The following is a 23,186-nucleotide window of genomic DNA, read 5'->3' as shown; positions in this document are numbered from 1 at the left end:
CAGGCACATGCCCTCGACCGGAATCGAACCCGGGACCCTTCAGTCCGCAGGCTGACGCTCTATCCACTGAGCCAAACCGGTTCCGGCTGAAAAGACTTTCACAGACACTCCCAAAAGTAATGTACCAGCTATCTAGAAATCCCTTAGTCCAGTCAAGTTAACACATAAAATTAACTCTCATCGCTCTGGCTGCCAGCTCCTGAGAGACCTTAACCTTGAGCCAGAAGTATCCACAGAAACCATGAAATAACCATGTCTGCTGTTTTTAACAGCTAGGTTTTGACTTAATTGTTGTGCAGCAATAGATAATTAATACAGAAGTGGAGCCCATGGGACTGACTGATCTATTTGGTGCAAGAAGATTTGAGAGAAAGGAATGGATGAAGATGTCTAGATTTTGGACTTGAGAAACTGGATAGTAGTGGTGCCATTTACCGAAGTGTGGAGAGTTTAGAAAATATAACCTTTTGGGATGGGGCAGGGGCGTCAAGAGTTCTGCTTTGGACACATTTTTAAGAGACTATGAGACATCCCCAGTGGTAATGTCAACCAGGCAGCCAGTCAATGAATACAAAGTGAGTGTTCACCAGGCAACCATCATTAAATGCCTTTAAGGGATCACTCTTGGTCAGGGTCTTTTCTATGCCTTGGGGTCATAGGGTGAAACAAGACAAACTTCAATCAATTTCTATTCCATTAGTCAGCAACAGATCACAAATTAACAAGATGATTTCTGAAACAGTAAGTAATGAAAACAATGGAAAAATGTCAAAGGTTGTTTGGGGGGGGAGGCATGCTAGAGAGATGAAGGATGATTTGTTAAAGACACAGTAAGGGGCTTGAGCTAAAAGTGTACATTTTAGGAACTCCAGCATCCTGATGGCATTTAAATTGCCACTGGAATTGATGAGATCTCCTTGAGGGAGAATGTGTAAAGAGAAAACATCTCAGAACCAGCCCTAGGTCTTCATCGTTTAAAGGTCAGAGTCAGGAGGACCCTGCAAAGAAGACCAACAAGGTAAGAGAAACACTGGGAGAGGATGGGATCACAGAATACCAGAGGGGAAAGGTGTTTATTTTTTGTTGTTTTTTAAAATATTTTTATTGATTTCAGAGAGGGAGAGGACAAGAGAGACAGAAACATCAATGATGAGAATCATTGATCAGCTGCCTCCTGCACGCCTCCCACTGGGGACTGAGCCCACAACCTGGGCATGTGTCCTTGACTGGAATCGAACCTGGGACCCTTCAGTCTGCAGGCTGATGCTCTATCCACTGAGCCAAACCAGCTAGGGCGGTTTTGCTTTGTTTTAAAGGGAGCGGTGATCTGTGTTCCCAAAGTGGTTATAAGTTAAATACAATTACAGCAGAGAAGAAACCACTGGATTTTATAACATAGATGCATATATGGGCAATTTAGTATGAGCAAATTCTACAGATAAGTGAAAGGAACACAAGCTATATTAGAATGGGTTAAGTAAAGAATGGGAGATTAGAGCTATTCCCTAAGGTTAGTTGCTAAACCAAACAATCATTTTCTGATGCTTCTAAACAATGAGCAAAGAATTTTGGCAGGGCTCAGCAGGCCCATTCTTCTGCTCCACATTGTGTCAACTGAGGTGCATCAGTGGTATTCAGTTGGTGGCTGGACTAGTCTGGAGTGTCCAAGAAGGCTTCACTCATGTATATGTCTGTTGCCTTAGACCTAGCTAGAAGGCTGGCCTTCGCTGGCCACTTTCCTTCTCCATGTCTTCAGGGACTTTCACAAAGACAGTCCAGTGGGGTGGTCAGATTTATTACACAGATGCTCAAGGTTAAAGAGCAAGTGTTCCAAGTGACAGGAGGTAGAAGCTGCTAGTATCCAAGGCTGTGCCTTTACACTTACTAGTAAACAGTACCACTCTATTTTATGAATCCAAGCATTCACAGAATCAGCACCAACTTGAAGGGAAGGATTCTTTACCCACTTCTCAATGGGAGGAGTGTCAAAGTATCGGTGGCCATCATTAATCTGTCACAAGAAGTAATAAGATGAAAGCAGCTACTGTGGACAAGTCTTTCGAAGAGATTTTACTTTTTCACAGAAGCAGAGAAAGAGGGCAGTCATTAGGATGCGGGATCGAAGAGCATTTCCCTAGAAAACTGTGAGTGACAATAAAGCATGTTGGTGTCTGATGGCCATATTCCAGAAAAGAGGAAGAATACATGCTGTAGGACAGAGAAGGTGTAACTGGGACCAAAATCTTTAAGAAGGAAAGAAGAAAAGAGACCCAGAGAAGGGGAGGGGCTGGCCACAAGTGGAGCAGGAAACACCTGATTCATTAGACAGGAGAGATGGTTTTGCAGAGGCAACTCCTAGCTGGCTTTGCTCAGAAGTCCCCTTATCAGTGAGACCTTCCATGACCCCCCCCTTCCTTAAGTGGTACCTCAGCGCTCCTTATCTCTCCCCACTGCTTCATACTTCTCCATAGAATACGTGTATTATGCACACCGGAGCAATGTCCTTGTTGAGCTGTAAGGTCAGGAATGGTGTTGAAGAATGAGATGCTTGATACCCAGATGTTTGAAGGGGACACACAGTGGTCACCTTCTGTGCCATCCCTTCCTCCTATGCCTTTTCTGGCTGAGTCGGGGACATCAAGTTACCAAGCCCGCCTGAACCACTAGGATTAGGACCTGGTTGCGCAAAGTGAGCGCCCTTTAAAGCCTGGCTCTCCTTTAGCTCCGACCTCCTGGTTCTCCTCTCCTTTCCCGGTCTCAGCAGCTGTTCACGGTTTCCTCCTTTTAAAGTCTCAGGGAGCCCGCAGCTCCCGGCCTCAGGCAAGTGCTGAGCCAACCCCAGCGCCACCTTCTGTGTGCCCAGCCCCCAGGGCTGGCCGGAGGGGCGGGACCGGGCGGGGGCGGGGGACAATTTCCCATGGTGTAAGGTTGCAGGCAGGCAGGTTTGCTGGTCGGTAGTGTCGGTCGGTCGTGTCGCAGTCAGTCAGTCCATCCACTGTTAGTCTGCCCCAGGCCATGGCGAAGCTGATGGTGCTCACCCTCTTGGGACTGGCGATGACACACTTCAAGGATCACCAATCTTCTTACCAGTAAGTCGGGTTGTGGTGTGGGCTGCAGCACCTGTTCTCCCCACCCCACCCCCTACCAGCCCAGGACAACCCTGCCACCCTCCCCTCAAAGTGGGGTCCAGGCTCTTAACAGAAAATCTGCAGGCAAGTGCTGGATGGACATCCCTCAGGGGTTTTGTAAATGATTGTCCAACTTTTGTGTGACACTTGAAAACATTTCCTTGCTCAAGGTCTGAGAGATGGGGTAAGTTGGCATACAAGAACTAATTTTTCATGAAGACCTGTGTGCCTGGCTACAGAGTCACTTCTCAATTTCCCTTCAAAACAGAAAACCAGACTGGGGGGCGCCCTGATATTGTGTGAACCAGGGAAAGGAGGCCCCAACATGACCCACGCCTCCAGTGGGGACTGAGGAGAAGGGGTAAGGAGGGGGAGAACCCTGGCACTGGCATTTGAAATCCTGGGTTCTCACTCTGTCCCTTCCATTGTGGGATCTTGGACAAATCACTTTACATCCCTAACATGCTGCTTCACTCATATAGGAAGCAATTAACACTGTGCCTGGGACATAGCAACTACCGGATGAATGTTAGTGCGCAACTTCCCTTGAAGAATTTTTATGTTGTTAGATACTGAGGGTAGGGGGATAGTTTTAAGAAAGTATCAGTTGTTTTGTGGTAACTTTTTACAGGGGTTCAAAGTCTAGAGATCATTTAATCCCTACCTTGCTGTTGACTTTGAAGTAAAACATTACTAAAAGTCAAATTGAACATTTTGGATTTTAAAAAAATTATATAACCTTATGGGCTAATTAGAAGCTTACATTCTGACGAGGTTTTTTTTAAAATTAATTGATTTTTTATTATTTTATTTTTTAATATAAAAATATATTAAATACCCCCCAAGCTAATCTGAATTCTAATTATATGTTAATTTTCTCACCAGAATCTTGTATCATTCTTACTCATTTTTACACATAGTTACTGAATCGAAACTGGATCGAAACTGGTGTTAAAAAAATCAACTAAGTAAATTTTAAAGATATTATTGGATTTATTCATTGATTCAGGAGTTTAGCAGCATCCAACTTAGCAGTTAGAATGTACCTCCAAGGAGTAATACAAAATGAAAGACTTTTATAGGTAGATGGGAGCAAAAACAAGGAAATTATAGTAAGCAGAAAAGCAGGTTGATTATTGCAAGGTTACTTTCTCTTAGGGGATGGTGGAGGGTCTATTAGGAGACTCCTGATGGACTAGTTTAAGAATCTCAAACATTGCTGAAACCGGTTTGGCTCAGTGGATAGAGCATCGGCCTGCGGACTGAAAGGTCCCAGGTTCAATTCCGGTCAAGGGCATGTACTTGGGTTGTGGGCACATCTCCAGTAGAAGATGTGCAGGAGGCAGCTGATCAATGTTTCTAACTCTCTGTCTCTCTCCCTTCCTCTCTGTAAAAAAAATCAATAAAATATATTTAAAAAAAAAAAAGAAGAAGAAGCTGAAGCCTTAATTGTCTCAGTTTAATAACATGCAGGGGTCCTCAAACTTTTTAAACAGGGGGCCAGTTCACTGTCCCTCAGACCATTGGCGGGCCGGACTATAGTTTTAAAAAAAACTATGAACAAATTCCTGTGCACACTGCACATATCTTATTTTGAAGTAAAAAACAAAATGGGAACAAATACAATATTTGTATTTGCATGTGGCCCAAGGGCCGTAGTTTGAGGACCCCTGAAGGGCTTAACATAAGTCACTCTATTTGGGGCCTATTATTTATTAATTTAATTTATTTGTTTGTAAACCTGATCCGAGGATATGCTTTTATTAATTTGAGAGAGAGAGAGAGAAAGAGAGAGAGAGAGAGAGAGAGAGAGAGAGAGAGAGAGAGAGAAACACCGATGTGAGAGAGAAACATCGAAACACTAATCAGTTGCCTGCTGTGCATGCCCCGACAGGATCAAACATGCAACCTAGCTATGCTCCCTGACCAAGAATTTAAACTGAGTCACCTAGCCAGTGCTTATCTTGTTGTTAATATGTCACAAGAGACATCATGCATAAATTTAACTGATAGTTATTGACATCTATAGTGATCAGGAAATGTAATGATCATATTCACTATTTCTTTCACCTTTCATGGAAATTCATAATTCTTTCCTTTTAGATGAGCAAACTATGTTTAAGAAACAGTTATTTACTGAAGTTGTTAACTAACTGGTAGAACTATGGTGGATCTTCTGGAGATTGTGTTCATTTGGGGAGAGGGGAAGGAGAGTTCACAGTATTAGAGACCATTCAACCTGTTGCAAGGAGGGATGGGACTACTGAAAGCTTGGTAGAGGGATTATGTTAGAGCAAGATTACTAGCTTCAGTAATAGAGAGGCATGTGGTGTATATTAATAGGAGAGAAATGTAAAAGGAAGTTAAAAGAATGAGTAATAAAGTAAAGATCATGTTTTTATTGGGAAATCTTGTATTTGAGATGTTGATTTGCATTTGAAATCAGCACTGCCATGCCTTACCTCTCATCTTTATAATCAGTCTTCTAAAAGAAAAAAAGAAGTTTTTTATTTTAGAAATCTGTCACCATTAACCTCTCATCCCTTAATCCATGACTAACTGACTTCCAGCCTTATCACTTTGACAAAATGTCATCAGTGACATTCCTGTCTCTAAATCCAATGGCTATTTTTCAGATCTCATCTTCATTGACCTTTTTCATATGTAAAACTATTGATTGCTCTTTTCCATTTTTAAATAATTCTTCCATGTTGTTTTGTCCTGTATACTCCCTGCTCCAAATCGCACTTCTCTTTCCTTTTTCAGTCTCTGCTATCTCCTCCTCTTTACCAACTGTATCACAGGGTGTTTTTTGTTTTTTACTTCTTTATATCCTTAGACAATCTCATTTGCACCAGAGTTTCTATTACTATCTATTTCTTGGTGATTCACAATGATCTATTTTCATTCCAGATGTCTCTGATCTCTGGATCAGAATTTCTACTCACCTACTCAGCTTTACTGGGATATCTCCAAGGCATCTCAAATTTATCATGTTCAAAACTGTCCTCATGTACTTCCTCTTTATTCCTCAAACCTGTTCCTCTGCTACCACTCCCTATCTCAGTCAGTCACCGCCATCCCTGAAATGTCCTCCTCCTCCCCCTAACCCCTACCACAGCTGATGGTAATTAATTAACCATCCAGGTCTGTTGCTTTAGCTTCCAAACACATTGTCTGTCTGTTTTAGTCTCCATCTCGATTGTCCTAGTTCAGGTTATTTAGCTCTCCCTTTGGAACATCTTGAAGCTTCCCACTCACCTCTTCAAATGTAGACTTCCTTGCTTTAGTCATTTTTCCACACCATAGCCAATATAATCTTTTCAAAATGCAAATCTTAACAAGCCATCCCATTTCTGAACACTTTTTAAAAAATGAAGATAAAAATGAATGACTTAATAAAAAATAAAAAAATGAATGATGTATCTTAAGAGACCCTTCCAAGAGGGTCTGATGTACTTTAAGAGAGTAATCTGATCTTTTCAACCTCACCCCACTCTATTTGTCCCCTTCCTCTTAAAGCACCATAGTCTTTTATGTGCACCATGATTTCCCAGGAATGTTGCACATGCACTTCCTGTAACCTGGAATAGTTGCCTTCCTTCCTTCATCTTGTTATTGTTTCCTTATCCTCACCTCAAATTTATTTACTCAGAAAAAAATTTCTCAGCACCTGTGACTAAATCACTGTTTGTGTGGTACATACTAATGGAATCATTCATTGCTTTCATAATGTGTACCGCATTTTATGTTACAAATTTGTGTAATGACTTTCTCCTTTTTATTTTATTTTTTAATTATTTTTAAAAAAATATATTTTATTGATTTTTTACAGAGAGGAAGGGAGAGGGATAGAGAGTTAGAAACATCGATGAGAGAGAAACATCCATCAGCTGCCTCCTGCACACTCCCCACTGGGGATGTGCCTGCAACCAAGGTATATGCCCTTGACCGGAATAGAACCTGGGACCCTTAAGTCCGCAGGCCGATGCTCTATCCACTGAGCCAAACCAGTTAGGGCGACTTTCTCCTTTTTAGACTAGAATTTCCAAAAAGGTAGGACTTCTGCTTATTTTTGCTCACCAGTGTAGCCCCCTAATTTGACACAATGCCTATTCTGTAATTGGTGAATATATATTTACTAAGTGAATGATTTAATAAATGCAAGATCGAAAATATTACCTTTCTTATATAATTATTTTTGAGATACTTAGCTTATCTCCTTAACTAGAATAGTCTATTTGGAAAGTAGGTACTGACTTATAAAATTCACATTTCCCTCAAATGTGTAAGTTGGCATATAGTAAGTCCTTTGTTAACATTTAAACTGAAAAAAATATGTGAAAATTAAGCAATTTAAATCTGTGTTTTGTTTTTGATGTCTTAAGAAATGTTTCCTCTACTGCCTATCATAAGAATCACAAATTCTTGGGTGATCTTCAAAGCAACAGAAGCAGAAAAGGAACCTATTAATTTACATGTTTAAATAATCACCCTTGGTGTTAGCAAGGCAAGTTTAAGAAACATCAATGTAATATAATTCATAAATTTATATTTATAATAGACATGGTAATAAGGAAAAACTAATGACATAATTCACACATGTCTTAAGAAATATACTCATCTTTCTACTCTTCCTACCTTCCTTTCTTCCATCTATCTCTATATATAACACCCTAAGCGACCGAACAACCGGTCACTATGACATGCACTGACCACCAAGGGACAGATGCTCAACGCACAGGATCGGGTTCCCTCCTCTCTGGAATAGGCCTCCAGGAATTGGGCTGAAACTGACTACCCGACATCCCCCGATGGGGGTCCTAGATTGCAAGAGGGCACAGGCCAGGCCGAGGGACCCCACTGGTACACGAATCCATGCACTAGGCCTCCAGTATGTTTATATTGATCTAGTTCAAAATAAAATTCAAGTTTATTTTCAATAGACTTAAAAATCTTGACTTCTTTTTTCCTGATTCACAAAATAAGCTTTGAATTTTATCTAACCAACTTTTTGCTAGGGGCAGAAATATGTTTGTCTTCCTGAGTGATAAAGAAATTGTTACTGACCCTGACCATTGTGGCTGGAGCATAGTCCTGATGCACCAGGGTTGTGGGTTGGCTCCCTGGTCTTGGCACAAACAAGAATCAACCAATGAGTGCATGGATAGGTGGAGCATCAAAGTCTCTCTCTCTATCTACCCCTTTTTCTCTATATCTAAAATCAATAAATAAAAACTTAAAAACATAGGAATTGTTGCTTATGTCTCAAAGTCAGAAGTACACTGCTTAAAAATTGTACACTGGGAGGAAAGAGAGAGGAGAGGGGGAGGAGAGGGGGAGGAGAGGGGAGGAGAGGGGGAGGAGATGAGAAAGCTAAAGAGTAACCTCAGAACTATGTTCCAGGATGGTTATTTAAGTTAGGAAAGTTACTTCTATCTCCACTGTTGACAGAACAAGATAAAAGGGGGTTAGCTTCAGCATTAAAAGCTTGGGTACAGACCCGGCTTAGGCTCACCCGCCACTCCCAAAGGCTCATTGGCAGGGGTGTGATTAAGTAATTACCTTGAGGAGGCTCTGGGAGCCGCCAGGTGCCCGTCCTCAGGGTATTCGCAGAACCAGCTGGGCCAGAGCCTCCACTCCTGCCCAGGGATGAAGCTGGCAGCCTGGGCTTCTCGCAGGCCCCCCCCATGGCCAGGGCTCCCCACCCCCCTGCCGCCAGGCTGCTGTGGCTGCCATGACACTGGCACAGCACCCGCCCTGCCTCGCCTGAGCTCAATCCGGATGGCCGTGATGCCGTTGCCCCATTTTGCTTCCATTAAAAATGTCTGCAATATCCCTCATGAACATAGATGCCAAAATACTCAACAAATTCTAGCAAATCAGATCCAGCAATACATCAGAAACATCATACACCATGACCAAGTAGGATTTATCCCGGGCATGCAAGGATGGTACAGTATCCGCAAATCAATAAACGTGATACATCACATAAACAAATTGAGAGATAAAAATCACATAGTCATATCAATTACACAGAAAAAGCATTTGACAAAATCTAACACTCTTTCTTGATAAAAACTCTCAGCAAGGTAGGAATAGAAGGATCATACCTCAACATAATAAAAGCCATATATGACAAACCCACAGCCAACATCATAATCAATGGGCAAAAACTAAAACCATTTCCTCTAAGAACAGGAACAAGATAGGGATGCCCCCTCTAACCACTTCTGTTCAACATAGTACTGGAAGTACTAGCCATTGTGATCAGACAAGAAGAAGAAATAAAAAGCATCCAAATTGGAAAAGAAGAAGTAAAACTGTCCTTATTTGCAGATGTCATGATACTATACATAGAAAACACTAAAGACTCCATCAAAAAAATTATTAGATTTAATAAATGAATTCGGCAATGTAGCAGGATACAAAATTAATGCCAAGAAATCTATGGTATTTCCTTACACCAATAGTGAACTTACAGAAAGTGAGACTAAAAAAGCAATCCCATTTACCATCACACCAAAAAAAAATAAGATACCTAGGAATAAACTTAACTAAGGAGGTAAAAGACTTATATACGAAAAACTACGGGACACTGAAAAAAGAGATAGAGGAAGACATAAACAGATGGAAGAACTTACCATGTTCATGGATTGGTAGAATCAACATCATCAAAATGTCCATACTACCCAAAGCAATCTATAGATTCAATGCAATCCCCATTAAATTACTAATGGCATATTTCACAGATCTAGAACGAACGTTCCAAAAATTCATCTGGAATAAAAAAAGACCTCAAATAGCTGCAGCAATCCTGAGAAAGAAGAACAAAGTAGGTCAGATCTCAATACCAGATATCAAGCTGTATTACAAAGCCACTGTTCTCAAAACTGCCTGGTACTGGCACAAGAACAGACATATAGATCAATGGAATAGAATAGAGAGCCCAGAAATTGGCCCGAACCAATATGCTCAATTAATATTTGACAAAGGAGGCAAGAACAAACAATGGAGTCAAGATAGTCTCTTCAATAAATGGTGTTGGGAAAACTGGACAGATATATGCAAGAAAATGAAACTAGATCACCAACTGACACCATACACAAAAATAAACTCAAAATGGATAAAAGACTTAAACGTAAGACGGGAAGCCATAAAAATACTAGAGGAATCCACAGGCAGCGAAATTGCAAACATATGCCGAAGGAATTTCTTCTCTGATAATGCTCCTAGGGCAATGGAAACTAAAGAGAAAATAAACAAATGAGACTACATCAAAATAAAAAGCTTTTGCACAGCAAAGGAAACCATCAACAAAACAACAAGAAAGCCCACTGCATGGAAGAACATATTTGCCAATGTTATCACCGATAAGGGTTTAATCTCCAACATTTACAGGGAACTCATACAACTCAACAAAAGGAAGATAAACAATCCAATCAAAAAAATGGGCAACGGACCTAAATAGACACTTTTTGAAAGAGGACATACTGAAGGCCGAAAGACATATGAAAACATGCTCAAAGTCACTAATTATACGAGACATGCAAATCAAAACAACAATGAGGTACCATCTCACACCTGTCAGAATGGCTATCATCAACAAATTAACAAACAACAAGTGCTGGAGAGGATGTGGAGAAAAAGGAACCCTCTGCACTGCTGGTGGGAATGCAGACTGGTGCAGCCACTGTGGAGAACAGTATGGAGTTTCCTCAAAAAACTAAAAATGGAACTCCCATTTGACCCTGTGATCCCACTCCTAGGAATATATCCCAAGAAGCCAGAAACGCCAATCAGAAAGGATATATGCACCCCTATGTTCATAGCAGCTCAATTCACCATAGCTAAGATTTGGAAACAGCCTAAGTGCCCATCAGCAGATGAATGGATTAGAAAACTGTGGTACATCTACACAATGGAATACTATGATGTGGTAAAAAAGAAGGAACTCTTGCCATTTGCAACAGCATGGATGGAACTGGAGAGCATTATGCTAAGTGAAATAAGCCAGTCAGAGAAAGATAAATACCACATGATCTCACTCATTTGTGGAATATAGAGAACAACATAGACTGATGAACAGGGACAGATCCAAAGACAGAGAAACAGTGATCAGACTATCAATCCCCAGAGGGAAAGTACGGGAGGGTGGAGGTAAGGGGAGGAGATCTCCAAACCAATGGACATGGACAACAGGGGGATGAGAGCATGAGTGGCGGGGGGGGGGGGGGAGGTTGGGGTTAGTGGGGGGATGAGGACACATTTGTAATACCTTAACCAATAAAGAAATTAAAGATAAAAAAATAAGATAAAATAAAAAATATTCTAGAAAAGGAAGGAAGATATTACTGGGAGTTGCACTACAGCTGTCACTTCATACTTACAGCAACGGCCTCCAGGATTTGTTTAACAGCATCTGCAGCATCTCGGTCACTGTAATATCCCTTTTCCACATCCTAAAAAACACACATGCGCTCAGTTGAGTGGATGCTAAAAGAAGTTAGTTATATTACTGTTAAAGAGGATGCATTCAAATAATTACAACAGGCTACCCTAACACCAGGAAAAAGATTTCCATAAACTGGCACTTTAGAAATCTTTGGGTTTATTTAAGAAAATAAAAGACATTCATTTTCTATTAACATTATAAAAATAAATAGGAAAAAAAATTTTTTTAAATAACTTATCAAAGACCTAAATGCAAAAATGAAAGTATATGAAGAAAACATAGGAGTTAATCTTCCTGGCCTTAGATTAGACAATGGTTTCTTAGATATAATACCAAAAGCACTAGTGACAAAAGAAAAAAAAATGGGTAAATTGGGCTTCATCAAAATTATTTTTTTGTGCCTCAAAGGATATTATCAAGAAAGTGAAAACACAACCCACATGGGAGAAAATATTAGCAGATTATGTAATCTGATAAGGCCTTATATCCAGAATGCATAAAGAATTTACAACTCAAAAAAAAAGGATAAATAACCCAATTTTTAAATGGGAAAAAGATCGAAATAGACATCACTCCAAAGAAGATTTATAAATAGTCAATACGCACATGAAAAGATGCTCAATATCGCTGGTCATTAAGGCACTGCAAATCAAAACTACAATGAGGCCCAGCCAGCATGGCTAAGTGGTTGAGCATTGACCTATGAACCAGGAGGTCACAGTTCGATTCCCAGTTGGGGCACATGCCCAGGCTGTGGGCTCCATTCCCAGTGTGGGATATGCAGGAGGCAGCCAATCAAAGATTCTCTCTCATCATTGATGTTTCTATCTATCTCTTCCTCTCCCTTCCTCTCTGAAGTCAATAAAAATATATTTTTTTAAAAACAAACAAAAACAAAAAAAACAAAAAGATGTCTGTGTATTTCCAACCCTCAGCAAACACTGACCTGAATCTCAAGCTATTACCTAGGCTTTAACTTTTTGATGAGCTGGATGATAGCCATATATATATATTTTATTGATTTCAGAGAGGCAGGGAGAGGGAGACAGAGCTAGAAACAGCAATGATGAGAGAGACTCATTGATTGGCTGCCTCCTGCACGCCCCTACTGGGGATCGAGCCCACAACCCAGGCATGTGCTCTGACTGGGAATCAAACAAGGGACCTCTTGGTTCACAGATCGATGCTCAATCCACTGAGCCACACCAGCCGGCCGGGTGATAGCTTGAAGTTCAAAGCTCAGCATGATCTTAAAGATGTCTGCCACACCCAGTTCCCTCATCAGCTGTATCATTTTTTGTTTGTTTATGTAATAAAAGCACATGCTGACACATTCCTCCCCCCACCCCTGCAGGTCTGTATTTTGCTTCTCACTTGGCCTCATGCTCTGAAGACCTTCACAGCAGCACGCAGCTCTCTCTCGCTCTCGTTCTAGCTTTTGTTCAGAGCTGCCTGGTGTCCCAGCAGCCCGGGCGCAATAACCCAGGCCCTGCCACCCTCTGCCCTGCGGGCTCTGCCCCGGGAGCCATGGTATATGTAGGTCGCTGTGCAGGTGGCCGGTGTGACCGAGTTACCGAGCTGGGGCTGCGGGCCAGGTCCCTGTGTCTCCCTACCTGTGGGGACAAGACAGATCCCCCCCGGATGCTGCCGCTTCCACACCCACCTCGGGGTGCAGCACCTGCTCCCAGCCAGCCCAGTGCCTCCGGCCTGCGGACGGTGTGCTCATCTGGGGAAGAAATGGGTGTCAGTCTCAGCTGCATTCCTGTTGTTGGACACGACAAAGAGCCCCTGGACTGTGTGTTCCTGGAAGAGCGATCCGGACCTCTCGTCCAACATCCACCGGACACCCAGCACCGGCTTTGGGAGGCGCCTGGTGAGACCGCACCGCGCACCGCCCTCCCCTCCCCTCCGCCTCGGTGGCTCCCTCTGGAGGAGGGGGAAGCGCACAGCACGGGAGACCCGCTGCTCCTGTTTGGTGGCTGCGCGGTGGCCCAGGGGGCTTGGCCGATGCCAGCCTGAGCTAGTCGGGCTGAGCCAGGGCGATCCTAGGGGCGCCATCTCAGCACCCGGGCCCCTCCCCGCCCAGGCCGGCATCCCTCTCCTCTGAGCCGGGTCCCGTGAGGGCCTGCCCGGCCGTGAAGACCCCGGAGCCTTCGTGTGGCCCCAACCTCAGCCCCTGTGCTCACAATCACCTTTGTCGCAGCCCCTGGTCTCCTCAGAGGTGACCTCGCCCAGGGCGCAGGCTGCCTCCGCTGGGAAGCCGGTTGCTGAGGGTTGGAAATACACAGACATTTTTAATGGAAGCAAAATGGGGCAATGGCGTCACGGCCATCCGGGATTGAGCTCAGGCGGTCGCTGTGCCCCTGTCATGGCAGCCACAGCAGCCTGGCAGCAGGGGGGGTGGGGTGGGGGGGGGGGTCCTGGCCGTGGGTGGGCCTGCGAGGAGCCCAGGCTGCCAGCGTCATCCCTGGGCAGGAGCGGAGGCTCTGGCCCAGCTGGTTCTGTGAACACCCCGAGGGCGGTTCACCTGGCGGCTCCCAGAGCCTCCTCAGCTAATTAATCACACACCGGGAGTACTCAATCACCCCCCAGGACTTAACCACGCCCAGCCCGGTGAGCCTAGCGAGCCCTTGGGATGTAGCGTAGCCGGTGGGCCCATAGTAGGCCCCAATAGGGAATCATTGAATGAATGAGTGAGGAGTATGCAGAAAATAGACTGATCAGGGTGAGTCTGGCCCCAAGGAAAGTTCCAGATTGAATTTCTTAATCCATAGTTAAAGATCCTCACTTTCTCTTGTAAGAGCAAGCACGGTTGCAAAGAATAATTCACAGCAGGGGATATGTGATTTCCAGCCAGAATTCAGAGGGGTATGAATCAGGGACACATCTCAGCCATTGCACTTTATCCCTTAGACCTGGAACATTTGGACTTAATCAAGCTCTTGACAAGATATTTTCTAATCATTGAGGAAGAGAAAAATATGAGAAGGATTATAGCAACACAAGGCAGAGTTGTCCTCCGGTGTTTCCTACAGCTTTCACGCACTGTTCTCTGTAAAATTTGCTTGGGTAGAGGGCTGAATGTGAGCTTTGCTTTCATACTTGAGCTCCAATCCCAGTTCAGTCACTTCATCACTTGGCGGCTTTGGAAAGCCACTTAATCGTAGTCACCTGTAAAATAGGGAAAGTAATACCTTGGCAAGTTGTTTGTGGATTAAATGAAGGAATATACATGCTTGAAGTCTAGTAGCAATGATTTTCCTGTTGAGATATGATTTGTTTTGGCCACAGATTTGAACTCAAAGCCACTTAGTGCTGAGTTAATGCCTCCTTACCTACCCTGGACTCGTTTTGATGTGATCATTCTGTTTTCCAGGTTTGAGATGATTTTCCATGAAAGAGAAGCTAGAATTAGAACAGGGGCCAGGCAGCATGCCCACTCTTCTGGTAGGGTTTTGACTCTAAGAAGAACTAACTTGGCTCTCCTGGACATTTTTCACCAGACTCGGCCCATTCAGCAATTTCACATCCTTGGTCCTCTTCTTCCATGCCGCTCTTTGTACTGGCCTTGGTTATATCTTCTCCCTTAACACCTTGTAACAGTCCTTTGAGCTCCTTGGGGCATTGTATGAATATCCACTGAACTTTCTCTAGCCCAGTGTTTTTAAAAATGGTGGATCACAAAATCCATGCAGCAGATTATGACCAGTATTTTCAAATAAACGAAATAGAATTAAATAGAAAAGTTAAGGATGTACCTAGCACATGCATTAGGGTAAGAATTCGTGTGTGAACCTATTTCAGATGGGTGTGGTATGTGGATGTGTGTGATGTGTGTTTCTACTATGCAAAATGCTTTTCCTAATGTGGATTTCAGTCTAAAAATTTTCAAGCCACTGTTGCCTCATTTCCCCTTTTTATTTCTCTATTGTGAATTTTTGTGATTGTCAGATTCCCATTTTTGAAATTCCTTTTAGTTTCTCATGTCCTGGGGCAGATGCCTACCTTCCCTTAAAGTTCTTTCTTTCTTTCTTTCTTTCTTTCTTTCTTTCTTTCTTTCTTTCTTTCTTCTTTCTTTCTTTCTTTCTTTCTTTCTTTCTTTCTTCTTTCTTTCTTTCTTTCTTTCTTTCTTTCTTTCTTTCTTTCTTTCCATCTTTCTTCCTCTCATCCTCTCTTTCTTTCTTTCTTTCTTTCTTTCTTTTCTTAAAGAATAGTTTATTGATTTTTAGAGAGATGGGAAGGGAGAAGAGAGAAACAGCAGAAACATCATGGCTGCTTCCTGTACTCCCCACACTGGGGATCAAGCCTGCCACCCAGGCATGTGTTCTGACAGGGATGGAACCAGCAACCTTTTGGTGTATGGAGATGATGCCCAACCAACTGAGCCACACTGGCCGAGGCTAAAGTCTGTTTTCTAAGTTTATGTTCATCATTTAGGGAACCACCAGCTCCTTGCAGGCTCGGCCTTCCTCTTCTCTGGATCTCTGGCAGCCAGGCTGGTGGTTCTCTGCCCTGGTTGTACATCAGGACGAACTTGGTGCTTTAACAAAGCCAGTTACTGGACCTCACTCCTAGCCTTTTAGCTCAGACCCTCTTAGAAGGTGAAATTGATAGCCAATGGTATTGTAGTAGGGCCATGCTACATTTTTTTTCTGAATGAATAATGAAAGATCAATTGCCCCCAAATCCCTATCACTGTGCACCAGGTTGGTAGGTATTTTACCCAAATTGTTCATTGCCCTCTAGCCCATCCTCCTCCTCCTGTGAGACTAAATTATCAGTAAGGTAATTACTGATAATTTCTTTAGCCAAATAAGATGTCCTTTCTTTAGCCAAATAAGATGTCCAGGATTCTTAGGTAATTGTTGCTGCTCACTATGGCTATGATAATATATTGTATCATTAGTTATAAAGAATGTTTATTGTTTAAATCTTGGCGATGTTAATGTTCTAGTCCATTTCTTTCAAATGCCTCATCAATAGCTTTGCTCTACTCAGGCAGCCTGCTGGTACTTCCTTCTCACATCTGTTCTTTTTCCCTTTGTCCTTCACTCCAATGTCCCCCTTGATGCTTGTGAACTCAGATTTAATACACTGCCGTTGGGTATGTTTGTGTGATATGCCTCTTTATATGCTGGCCTGGGGTATGATTTTCTGAAGTTATAAATCCTTTTAAGCACCCCTGCATTTTTCAAGCCACACACCTGAAAGCAGATGCCCAGTCCCGACTTTGGAGTCAGACTGGGCAGACGGGCTGGAGGCCCATCTGTCAGCAGCTCTAAAACATCAATGAAATAAATTGGAACCATGTTGCTTATTTAATTCAAATTTCCACATAGGCCTCCTTACAGGGCTGATGAAATAGTCCCTGTTCCCACCAGAGTGCACAGAGCCCCGAGAGGATACTCATTGTGTATCTTCTTTGTGTATCTATTTACCTCAGCCTAACAAATATTACATATTGTGCAGAGAAACCCCACGTGTCTGGCTCTGGCCCTGCCTCATAGAATTGCTCAAGTTCCGAGGACCAAAAACCCTGGTGTTGAAACCAAGGCAAAGTACAGTTAAGGAAAAATTTATTGGCTACTTACCTTTGCAACTTAGGTGTAATTTCTGAATAGTTTTATGTATATTTTATTCCCTTTTTTCTCCCCCCGCTCCAGAAAACGACTTACAGCTTTTCGAGAAGTAGAACCAGTAGACCTTCCGAACTGTAATTTAGTGAAAGGAATAGGTAAGTGTGTGAGAGAAGGAAGTATCTTATTTGAACTTGCAGTATGATCTTGCCATTTATGTAATTAGGACACCTGTTAAAGTTTGTTCAAAAATTAAACTGTGAACCAGAAGAGTACTATTAAATCAGGTAATTTAAAATAAATTCCGTTGGCCTTCACTAACACATTGCCAAGGCGTGGACTGTGGTGTTTTGATCATTTGCTTTTGTTTGGTCCATTTAGCAAAAACAGTGGAATGTTTGATTATATGATGATATAGCCTGGGGAAGTGGCAGAGGAGAGATAGAAGAGGGAGAAACAGCAGTGAGTAAAGGGTCGATTTTTTTTTTTATATATATTTTATTGATTTTTTACAGAGAGGAAGGGAGAGAGATAGAGAGTTAGAAACATCGATGAGAGAGAAACATCGATCAGCTGCCTCCTGCACATCTCCTACTGGGGATGTGCCCGCAACCCAGGTACATGCCCTTGACCGGAATCGAACCTGGGACCTTTCAGTCCGCAAGCCGACGCTCTATCCACTGAGCCAAACCGGTTTCGGCTTTTTTTTTTTTTTAATATATTTTATTGATTTTTTACGGAGAGGAAGGGAGAGAGATAGAGAGCTAGAAACATCGATGAGAGAGAAACATCGATCAGCTGCCTCCTGCACACTCCCCACTGGGGACGTGCCCGAAACCAAGGTACATGCCCTTGACCGGAATCGAACCCGGGACCCCTCAGTCCGCAGGCCGACGCTCTATCCACTGAGCCAAACCGGTATTGGCAAGGGTCGATTTTTAGAAAACCCTCCCACACCTTTGCAATTACCACAAGACTTCTCCTCCTGCTTCTCTCCTTTAATATCAGGGAGGAAAATTTTCCCCAGAAGCTCTCAGCAGATTTCCCCTTGGATCTCATTAGTCAGAGCTAAACGACCTGATTGGTGCCCTAGCTGCAAAGGAAGCTGGAACAGTAATTATCAGGCCTCCTTTGTAGGAGGCAGGCTCAGTCAGCAAACATAAAAGGGCAGGGGAAGAGCAGCTGGTAGGCAACCAACAGGGAGTGTCACAAGACTTGAGTTCCCATCTGGTTTCAAGCAACCAGCTTTGTTATTCGTGGACGGCTTGTTTGAGATCCATACTTAGGTTGTTTTCTGTTTTTTTTGTTTGTTCTCTTTTTCCTTTTAGAATTATTTACATTAGTTGTCTAAGGTTAGAAAGGCTAGACCAAATGACTTATTCAGTTAGCATGTAAAGCTTGGTCAGATATCTCATAGTGCAATTTTTTCTATAAAACAAATACAGTATTGATAGTAAATGTTACTAGATATTTGAAAAACAAACTCTCCACTAAGAGTATCAATACAAAACTAAAAGATCTCATTTGTTTCTAGACTGGTTGAAATGTTTAAAATGTACACGTATTTAAAGTGTGACTTAGTGATATTTTACCGATATATATTTTTTTTATATTTTATTGATTTTTTACAGAGAGGAAGGGAGAGGGATAGAGAGTTAGAAACATCGATGAGAGAGAGACATCGATCAGCTGCCTCCAGCACACGCCCTACTGGGAATATGCCCGCAACCAAGGTACATGCCCTTGACTGGAATTGAACCTGGGACCCTTCAGTCCGCAGGCCGACGCTCTATCCACTGAGCCAAACCGGTTAGGGCGCGATATTTATAATTAATAGTAAATGTATACTCTGCATACAAAATATATTCCCATTTTAACTGACACAATTAGATTTTGCTTATGTTTCCAATGTGTTTTTCAAAGAGTTTATTTGATTTGGAATTCTTAAGAATCAATATATATTGGTAGTTTACTCTGTGTCTTTAAAATAAACAACAAGCATTTTTCAAATTATTGCACCTTTTGCACATTTTGTGAATTTCCATGAACTTTATATGAGATTTCAGACTCTGAGGAAAAACTTCTAGTCTATCAATTTAAAACAAATATATTAAGTGCAAATTTTAATTACACTTAATTATATTAATGTCTTTTAATTTTTATATAATCACATTGGTCAATTAGACAAATAAAGGAAAGGATTACTTATTTTGACCCTCTGAAAGAGAGCTAAATATGTTGCCCCCTTTTCAAGTTAGGAGTGATAAAAAAAAAAAAGGACCACGAGCTTCCTGCAAGAGTGTGAAACAATATGTTATCTATTCCCTTTCCTGGCAGAAACGGGCTCTGAAGACTTGGAGATCCTTCCTAATGGGCTGGCTTTGATTAGCTCTGTAAGTGTTTCAATAGACCCTTTTCTAGAACCAGTACTTAAGTCTTTCATTCAAGCCTTCTCTATACCGATGCTTAACTTCAAATCAAATGAGCAGCCCATGGCTCCCAAAGCAAACTGTATATGCATTCACACTGGTGTTATAATTATGACCACGTGTTCCATGCACATTTGTATCCTGGTGTGCACACTGAACTCTTATCTTATCTTCCATTGTAACAATCTGTGAGCCCAACGAGTAACAGTGGCTCCCCATTCAACTGTCTATCCCTCGAAGCACTTAAATGGTGTCCTCAAATATTGGCTAAGTTAGAGTACTTTTATACCTCTTCACATGCCAATTAGACTTTTAGCTTTTTATACTTTTCAGAGTAAGTTCTTTAATTTAAAATTGCTGATAGGTTATTCCATCATTTCCTGACTTTGAAGAGAGAGTCCACCATGTTTGTGGAAACGTGCGTACAGATCACTGTGGTAGTCATACAGCTCAAACAAAAGGGGTTGACCATCGAGGCTTGGATGAGGGAGTTCAGAGTATACGGTATACAAGGCATCCAGCTGCTGAAGACCCTTTGCCGCCAGTTGTAATTTATTCAGTCTAGTTTTCTCTTAAGAAGATGGAGGACTTGTCAGCCTCTACAACAGTCTCTGGCAAACCTTTTTCAAAGCACTAGAATACAGATTTTAAGCAAAATTTCATATAGGGCCCCAATGTCTAAACAAGCAAGAGCTGCATTGTCCTCACTGAAGGGAAGGCTCACTAGACTTCCCCTACACCTCTGTGCCTAGATGCTTTCAAGAACTTGCAGGGGATGGTCTGAAAACCATAAACAATGCTATCTCCATAGTCCTTGTTGATATTGTTAAACGCCTTTAGTAAATGCCTCTGTGGCCTGCTCTTCCATCTTTTATCTTTCTCAGAGGTTGGTAGCTGTGATATGAGACACATATGACTTCGCTGCTCATCATGGGTCTGTGCCTGTGGGTGAGGGGTTCCCTGATGGAGCATATGGTCTGCAGAGCTCTCGTGGGCCCATTGCACAAACCACCCAAGGGGCTCCCCATGTGACTTTGTTGCATGAAGCAGACAGAGTAAACTCACGGGCCATCTACCACCTCCATCACCATTTGTAATGGGCCTGGTTTTTCTCCTTCATTATTTATAAGGGATTAAAATACCCTGGAATAAAGAGCTTTGACCCTGATAAGCCTGGAAAAATGCTTTTGATGGACCTGAATGAGGAAGATCCAGAAGTGTTAGAATTGAGGATCTCTGGAAGTAAATTCAATATGTCTTCATTTAACCCGCATGGGATCAGCACATTCACAGATGAAGGTAACAATATATAATGTTAGAAATAAAACCAGATTTTAAAAAGTTAACCCATGAGTATTTCTTTTCAGCCAACTAAAGTATAATCATGGGTAATGTTTTCATTATGCATTTTAAACTTACCCCCTACATTAAATAAATGTATGGTAACTACTTCAATACCTGAGAATGTTAAAATATTTAAGTTTCCTAAAGCACCTAATTTTTAAAACTACTACCAACATTCACATCCCTATAATTACTGTAGTCAGCCCTAATAGGATGGGTTTTCCATTTTAAACCATTTTACAGGCATGTACAGGAATAGATTGTCTAACATAAGGCACCTGCAGCCTGTAGATCCACTGACAGAAACTCACCGTGGTCAGCTTTGGCTCCCTGTCCACTGGTTACTGTTTTGTCTTCATACTGTGTCTCCACATTTTAATATGTTGCCACCCCTCTCTCCATCCCTTACATCTTCAATTCAATTTCTTCCTTTGTGTGTGTGTGTGTGTTTGTGTGTGTTTGTGTGTTGTGTGTGTGTGTGTGTGTGTGTGTAGCCATTGCCTTGGTCTCTACGTTAATTCTTAACCCCAAATTGCACACGGAAGCACCTGTGAAGTTTTAAACAGCCTGATGCCCAGGCCCCAGCCCCTAATATTCTGACTCAGTCCGTCTGAGGGGAGACTGGGAGGCAGTACTTCTGAAAAGTTCTCCTGGTGATAAAAATGTAAGGCTAGGTCTGAGGGCCATGTCTACACCCACAGCCTCTACCTCCTCATCACACAATCCCTTCTTTAGTCCTTATTCCAGACTTTACCCATTGGGGGTGGCTAAAATCACTGCTTTGAAAGTCTTCAGTCCTTACTAACAAACCTCTCTCCCTTTCAACTCTTTCCCTCTTTCTTCCTTCATGTCCTCCCTTCCCTTCCTTTCCTTCCACTCCTTTCCTATCTCCTTCCTTCCTTCCCCCTTCCTCCCTCCCTCCCTCCAACTTATTTTATGCTGTTTACCACTTGCTTCTTTAAGTAACTTGCTTCTCTCTGCAGGTTTTCTCTCCTGCTCATTGTTTTAGAAATCTCTGAGCATTTTCCAAAAGACTGCTCTTTGCCTCTTCTTTATTTTCTCCATGTCAGAAAGTTCAACCACGTCACAACTAAACTGTGCCCTCTCTCTAGGAGAACACCCCAATGGGCTATTCTTTTTTTTTCTTTTTTTTAAAATCAGCTCTTCAGTTCCATTCCTTCACCTTACTAGATACTTCTATTTGGTATAACCACTTTGCTGTAGCCACTTTAAACTCAAATGTTGCAAAATGATTTTCTATCTTCTGACCTTCCCTTCTTCACTTCTATCCCATATGACTTCCCTTCATATATTTTCCCTTTCAATGGTCTCTCTATGTATTTATCAACAGTATATTTTTTTAAAAAATATTTTAAGTGCAAAGAAATATAGTATTTGGTGTGTGTATTCTCATTTATTTTTATTTTTAAAATATATTTTTATTGATTTCATAGAGGAAGGGAGAGGGACACAAAGATAGAAACATCAATGATGAGAGAGAATTATTGATCGGCTGCTTCCTGCATGTCCCTTACTGAGGATTGAGCTTGCAACCCGGACATGTGCACTTGACCAGAATTGAACCTGGGACCCTTCAGTCCCCAGCATGACACTCTATCCATTGAGCCAAACCAGCTAGGGTTGTGTGTTCATCCTTTTAAATAAAAACTAGAGGTCCAGTGTACAAAAATTATACACTCAGGGGAGGGGGGCTCTCTCAGCCCGCCCTGCGCCCTCTCATAGTCTGGGAGCCCTCAGGAGACATCCTTAGAGCTGCCGTGGAGGCAGGAGAGGCTCCCGCCACTGCTGTGAGCCCAGCTTCTGGCTGAGCAGCGCTCCCCTATGGGAGCGCATTGACCATCAAGGGGGCATCATCTGCCCCCCTAGTGGTCAGTGTGCATCATACTGACTGGTCATTCCATGGCTCGGTTAATTTGCATATTAGCCTTTTATTATATAGGACTAGAGGCCCGGTGCACAAAAATTTGTGCACTTGGGTGGGCGGGGGAGTCCCTCAGCCCGGCCTGTGCCCTCTTGCAGTCTGGGACCCCTCGGGAGATAACGACCTGCTGGCTTAGGCCTGCTCCCGGGTGGCAGAGGGCAGGCCCAATCCCTAGGTGCAGCCCCTGGTCGGGCTCAGAGCAGGGCCAATTGGGGAGTTGGGGTGCCTCCCCCTGTCATGCACAGAGCAGGGCGGATCAGGAGGTTGCGATGCCACCCTCAGTCATGCTCAGGGTAGGGTCAATTGGGGGGT

The 23,186-nt window shown here is 42.6% G+C and overlaps 1 protein-coding gene across 1 annotated transcript in view; it reads left to right on the top strand.

The window, feature by feature from the left end:
* Positions 1 to 3,015: 3,015 nt before the first annotated feature.
* Positions 3,016 to 23,186, top strand: part of PON1 (paraoxonase 1) — a gene marked incomplete at both ends in the record, with an annotated part of 36,224 nt that continues 16,053 nt past the window's right edge. Inside the window, 4 exons of the mRNA XM_081102608.1 lie at positions 3,016 to 3,089; positions 17,247 to 17,317; positions 19,497 to 19,552; positions 20,719 to 20,887. Of these exons, the coding sequence (XP_080958734.1) occupies positions 3,016 to 3,089; positions 17,247 to 17,317; positions 19,497 to 19,552; positions 20,719 to 20,887 (370 nt within the window). The remainder of the gene's footprint in view (positions 3,090 to 17,246; positions 17,318 to 19,496; positions 19,553 to 20,718; positions 20,888 to 23,186) is intronic.

The sequence above is a fragment of the Myotis nattereri genome, assembly GCF_964212035.1.
Source record: "Myotis nattereri genome assembly, chromosome: 11".
Classification (NCBI taxonomy): Eukaryota; Metazoa; Chordata; class Mammalia; order Chiroptera; family Vespertilionidae; genus Myotis; species Myotis nattereri.
Note: the sequence above shows the minus strand (reverse complement) of the source record. Positions and strands in the feature narration are given on the sequence as shown.